This window comes from Crocuta crocuta, unplaced genomic scaffold (assembly GCF_008692635.1).
Source record: "Crocuta crocuta isolate KB4526 unplaced genomic scaffold, BGI_CrCroc_1.0 scaffold72, whole genome shotgun sequence".
NCBI classification, from domain to species: domain Eukaryota; kingdom Metazoa; phylum Chordata; class Mammalia; order Carnivora; family Hyaenidae; genus Crocuta; species Crocuta crocuta.
In genome coordinates this window covers 6,396,419-6,401,921 of record NW_027529427.1, presented here as the reverse complement: position 1 = coordinate 6,401,921, position 5,503 = coordinate 6,396,419, and the positions used below count along the sequence as shown (strand labels likewise).

Genomic DNA, 5,503 nt, shown 5'->3' with positions numbered 1-5,503 from the left:
AACGGAGCAGCCGGTCCAGGGAAGAGCTCCACCCTCTCAGCTGCCCCCTCTTTCAGTTCTCCAACTGCCCCAAGAGGCGGCTGAGGGCAGGATCCAGGTTGAAGTGGTCACGGGGCTGGACTGAAGGGGTGAGTCTCTGGAGGGGCCTAGGCTCCCTCCTATGGAGGACAGGGGAGCTGAGGAAAAGGGANATCATCTGCAGGTGATGGGAGCTCAGCCTCGGAGGGCACTCAGCTAGGGCAGAAAGGGCTGTGGTTTTATCAGGTGCTGGAACAATGGCATTACCCATGCTAGCAGTAACTTTTAATTGTATCTCTTGAAATTGGTAAAATGGTGAGTCGGGCTGGGGAGGCATTGATTAATACCTGAGAAGAGAAACAACAGAGACAGTGAGAAGAAGGACAAGCAGGGGTGCACGGAACCACTCACCTGGGCAACCAGGCCTCCACTTACCTCCACCGTGCTCTCCACCGGCTTCTCCCCCAGGACAGCTTCCCTTTTGGCTTTGAATGCAAAGAGCACAGGGCTCACTCTCCAACCAGCCCGATACACATCCCTGCCTCTCCCTCCTGGCCCTCCTCCCAGGCACCCCCACCTCCAGCCCCAATACCAATCATCCTTGCAGTTAGACGGCGTGGCCAGAAGACTCTGGGTACCATGCCACTCCTGACGGAGGTGCAGCCCCAGGGTGGGGGAGCTAGAAGTCGGAGCCCAGTTCTGCCACTTAGTAGCCGTGTGACCTCGGGAGTCCAGACTGGAAGATCTCTGACGGTTTTTAAGTGAGCCTTGCTGAGTCTCATTTGGCCACTGTCAAAGCCCCCCTCCCCACCCTCCCACCGATATGGACTGTGGAAGCCGGTTTTGAGGTGGCATTGGTTCTTGGCTCTCAGAGACACAGAGACTCCGCTGTGTGTGTGTTGGGGCGGGGGGTGGGGGGCCTGTGTTAACCTAACTCTTTCAACCACAGGCCCCTTGAGGGAGGGGCCATGTCCCTTTGTGTTCCTGCCCCTGCTACTTAGCTGAGTGGCAGGGAGTCAATGAGCCAGGACCTGTACAGCACTTACCACAGGGCCTGGCATGCGGAGCTTAGCTGATGATGGCTGCGTGTCTGCTGCTGGGGCATTCTGACTGGGCTGGCACAGCCCTGGGGACCCTGCGGATCTCTAGGGACAGCGCGGTGGCTTTTTCTGGCTCCGTCGCTCCTGGCTCCCACCCCCACCCGCGGCGGGCCTCCCAGAGCCCCTCTGCTGCAGCCCCTGTGATTTCTACACCGCATGCACGTGTGTGTGCGTGCGTGTGTGCTCACGCATGAGCGAGCTCCCTTGCTGTGCCCATCACCCTGCTTTCCGTAGCACAGAGGGAGCTCTGCTGTTATGCGGAACCGAGGAGAGCCCACTGGGGAGGTGACTGGCGGACCAGGCCGTGGAGACAAGCATCCTGGTCTGAGAGGGGGTGCAGCTTCCAAAAGAGGCATGGGATGCAGAGTGGGGTGGGATGTCAAGTGCTTAATCACAGCTGAGGTTTGGCTCTGGAGTTTAAACAGCTGTGCAAACAAGCAGCGACTTGTAAACGCTGACCTTACAGGCACGAAGGGGCCAGCTGAAAAGTCAGGCAGGGTGGAGAATTATGACTGCATGATGGCAGGCCAAACCCATATACAGAAGACAACATCAGAGCGAGAATCCCCACGCGGCTAAAATGGCCCCAGGTCTCATGTGGGAAATGAATCGCATCTCCTGGCTGAGTGACCAGGGCTGTGATGCTGTCTGTCCCTGTATCACGGTGTCACAGCTGTAGCTGAGGGTTGGGGACCAGCCTGAAACCCACCGGAGCATCTCAGCTCAAGCTGGTGTCTTGCTGGAACCCTGGTCTTCTAGTGCTTAGCAGGAGGTATCCAGCAGGCACCCAATAAATGTTGGTTAAATGTAAGAACAAATGGCTGATTAATTAATTAGTGAGCAGTCCTGATGGTGTGCGGGGGGTCTGTTGGGATGGGGGTTAATTCTCATGCCATCTCTCCCTCTAGTTTTTATTGGGACTGCAGAGTGGGGGGTGGAGGTAACTCTTCCCCTGCCCATGTGGGTGGGGGTAAAGGCGAGGGGCAAGAGGTAGAAAGTAGGAAGATGTCCGTGGGGGAAAGGAAGCAGGTCTAGAAAATGTGGCCATAGGTGATAAAAAAAAAAATCTGAGGCTGGCTGGATGTGTCTGGAGTGACTAAGTCCATTTGAAGAAACGATTTGGGAAATTAGGCTTGAAGGTTTATCTGGGTTTTGGGGCCAGCTGACTCTGGCCTGGGATAGGAAGCACTCGTGGCTCCTTAGGGAAAGGACTGGACCAGGAGATCATGATTTCCAGACCCTCCTGGCCACCCCCCTTAGCTGGCTCATGCTGCTTCTCTTTACTACACCTGTTACCCACTCCGGTGAACCAGAGTCCCCAGAGACCTGGGGGTGGGCTGGGGGAAGTGGGTTGGAGATTCCCCCACTGGGGCCACGGTGTCTTGGCCTGACTCCTCCAGGGAGAACAGTGACATTTCACAGGAACCCAGTGCCTCAGGGCAGCATGTAAACTGACGCGTTCCTCTCACTCCTTCCTTCTCACTCACACTGCTAAGGCCCATGAGATTATGCCTGGAGCTCCTAGCAGAAAGAAATGGCCATGGGAACGAGTACTTCCCTCACCCCAATCCCCCAGGAACCCAAGGCTGGGGGGCAGAGGGTGGCCCCCGCGCGGGCCCAGGGCCATCGCAGGCCTGGGGCCTGGGACTCCGGATCGGAACCAGGGCTCACCTGTAGGCGATCCGTGCTTGGACTGTGGGTCCACCTGCGCCCCGCTGGACTTGAAGGAGAGCGTCTTTGCTCCCTGATGCTTCTCCAGCTCCCCTGCGGGACGGAGAGGCCCGTGAACAGAGAGGAACCCAGCTTCAAGCACAGTGAGGTAGAAGAGGAATGAGGAGAGACCAGGAAGGGGGGGGCTCCCCAACATGCTACAAAGCGTGGCCTGAGTCTGGCACCCCACTCCATGGCTAGAGCCTCAGTTGCTTCATCTCTCTGTGGGGATGATATGAGCTGCCTCAATGTCAGAGGCAGAGGAGAGTGCGGCGGGCTGCTTTGGTCTGAATCCTGGTTCCAGGACTTTCTAGCTGTGTGGCTTTGGACAATTCACTTAACCTCTCCACACCTTACCGGAGGGGACAGCGGTGCCCACTTCAAAGTGCTGTAAAGAGGATTACGTGAGGAAATACATCAAAGCCCTTTAGAACGAGGCTTGGCTTATGGCAAGTGCTCAATAAATATTAGCTTTTGTTACAGCAAGGACAAATTATTGGACCAGTGGACCTCGGTGATGGTTGATGACAGCCAGCCTGGCCACCTTACGCCCAGCAGGACAGACCTTCCTCAGGGTTTCCAGAGCTCTCCCAGGGAGGAGATTCCCCGCCCAAGGGTGTCAGTGTGGTGCAGCCCGCATGGCCAGGGGGCATCTGTCTTGACCCCTCTAACTAGACAGTATACCTGTTCCTTCTTGTTCTCTCGGCGGTGTTAGAGAAGCGCCAGTTCCCATCCTCAGAGGTTTGACGATTATTAAATCACTCCTTCAGTGTCTCTTTTCCAGGGGACATAACTCAAGTTCCTTTGATTAAAGCCACTCCCCTGGGTCCCATTTTCTGTCTCTCGAGTTGTCTATAAGCCAGGGACACTGGACTGCAAACCTCCACACCAGAACAGTTTGTCCTGACTGCCTGAATCACACCACCAGCCAAGACTTAATACTTCTCCTGAAAAGAGGGTCGTCCCTTCCCAGGAGAGGGGCTACCTTGGCTTTGGAGAAATGAGCATCTTAATTACAAACACGGAGTCTGAGGAGCTTGGTGCAAATCTCGCTTTGTCACTGACTGTGTGAACTTGGGCAACTTCCTTAGCTCTGTTAGACTCACTTTCCTTATTTGTAAAGTGAGGACAGCCCTACCTGCCTCCCAGAAAATTGTGGGAAGGATTAAATAATATGATAAGTTCGGCATTCAGCCCTGTGCCGGGCATGTAATGAGTGGCAGCTGGTACTGTTTTCATTTTCTTTTCTACTTCCTTCCCTCCTTGCCTCCCTGACCAGCGCTTCATCTTTTCTCAGCTGTTGTGTCCCTTTCTCTCCATCTGAAAAGTAAGAGCCAGACGTGAGCCTCTCTCCCTGCTTACCTACCCTCTACACAGCAGGAGCCAATATTCACTCTGGTTTTACTGCCTCTGCCAATGTTTGCTAACGTGTACTTTGGAAGGGAAGCCACTCCCGGGCTGATGGGGGAAAGGGGTCTCTTCCAGCAAGCATGGTGCCCGCCGATTGGCTGTGCCTCCCCAGGGCTGTGCAGAGCCCTGTAGCATTTTGACAGTGACAGAAGTGACATTTCAGGGTGTGTCCTTGAGAATGTTCGAGATCAACAGCCAAGGTGGCGTCTCAGAACACCCAGTCCAGCCGTTGAGGAGTCTGTCTGTTATCCCACTGAGCTCGCGTCTGCCCACAGAGTGCAGACAGGGAATGCACAGCCCCTCCACCCAGGCGGTTACCGAATTGTACAGCCTGGTCTAGTGGGTTTTTGTTTCAACAGGATCTAGTGGTTTCCTGACGATATTATACATGGAACGTCTTCTGTCATTCTCAGAGGAGAAAGTACACGAGCCTCAGAATCAGACTCAAATGCAAGCGCCAGGTCCTCTGCTTCTAATATGCACACCCTTAAACACAGCCCTCAGTTACCTCGAGTCTTGTCTGTAAACTGGGGACAAGCACCTACCTTGCAGCCTCACTGTGAGCACTGTAGGCAAACTGCCTGGCACGTAGTAGTGCTCCAAAACGCTGATTAAAAAGCACTTCCCTTTTTAATTGGTCATATTGGTCCCCTGCTCCCCAAACTCCCACTGCCTTTCCTATCGCCTAATGGGTTGATATTCATTTAGAACCACTTTCCAGCTGAGTGACCATCTAAGGCAGACCTGAAGTCAGCCTGTACCTCTGTTTCAGTTTCTGATTCCATTCTTATTTAACCTCCTATTAAAGGCGATCTCTGCTTAAGCAGCAAAAGGTTGCAAGTGGGCACATCTTGCAGGCCCCCGCTGCTCTTTCCCGAAAACCACAGAGTACCTGGCAAACCACCGGGACCCACAAAGTCCCCACGTAGTTTCTAAAATGCCTGGGTTGGAATTTTCGAGAATCAAGGCATTTCTTAGAGGCACCAAAAGACAACTCCTCGGTGAGGGATAGTCAGAACACCGGGCTGGGCTCTTCAAAAAGACCATCTCGTGAAAAAACAAAGTCAGGGGACTATTCTAGATTAAAAGAGATTAAGGAAAATGAAACAACCAGACGTAATGCGCGGCGACTGGACCCTGGGGGAGGGGCAGTATAAGGCAGTTCTGTGGGAAGCGAAGCACCTGGGCCCAGGCCTTTTGGGCTTACATTTGGGCAGAGTCCCCTGTTCCCAGCCCCCCCCCCCCCCCGCGCCCCCACAAAAAGT

The 5,503-nt window shown here is 54.4% G+C and overlaps 1 protein-coding gene across 1 annotated transcript in view; it reads right to left on the bottom strand.

Annotated features, from left to right (window-relative positions):
* Positions 1-5,503, bottom strand: part of IQSEC3 (IQ motif and Sec7 domain ArfGEF 3) — a 109,661-nt gene that overhangs the window by 5,669 nt on the left and 98,489 nt on the right. The window contains 2 exon segments of the mRNA XM_077759026.1: positions 454-503; positions 2,790-2,882. Coding sequence (XP_077615152.1) covers positions 454-503; positions 2,790-2,882 — 143 coding nt within the window.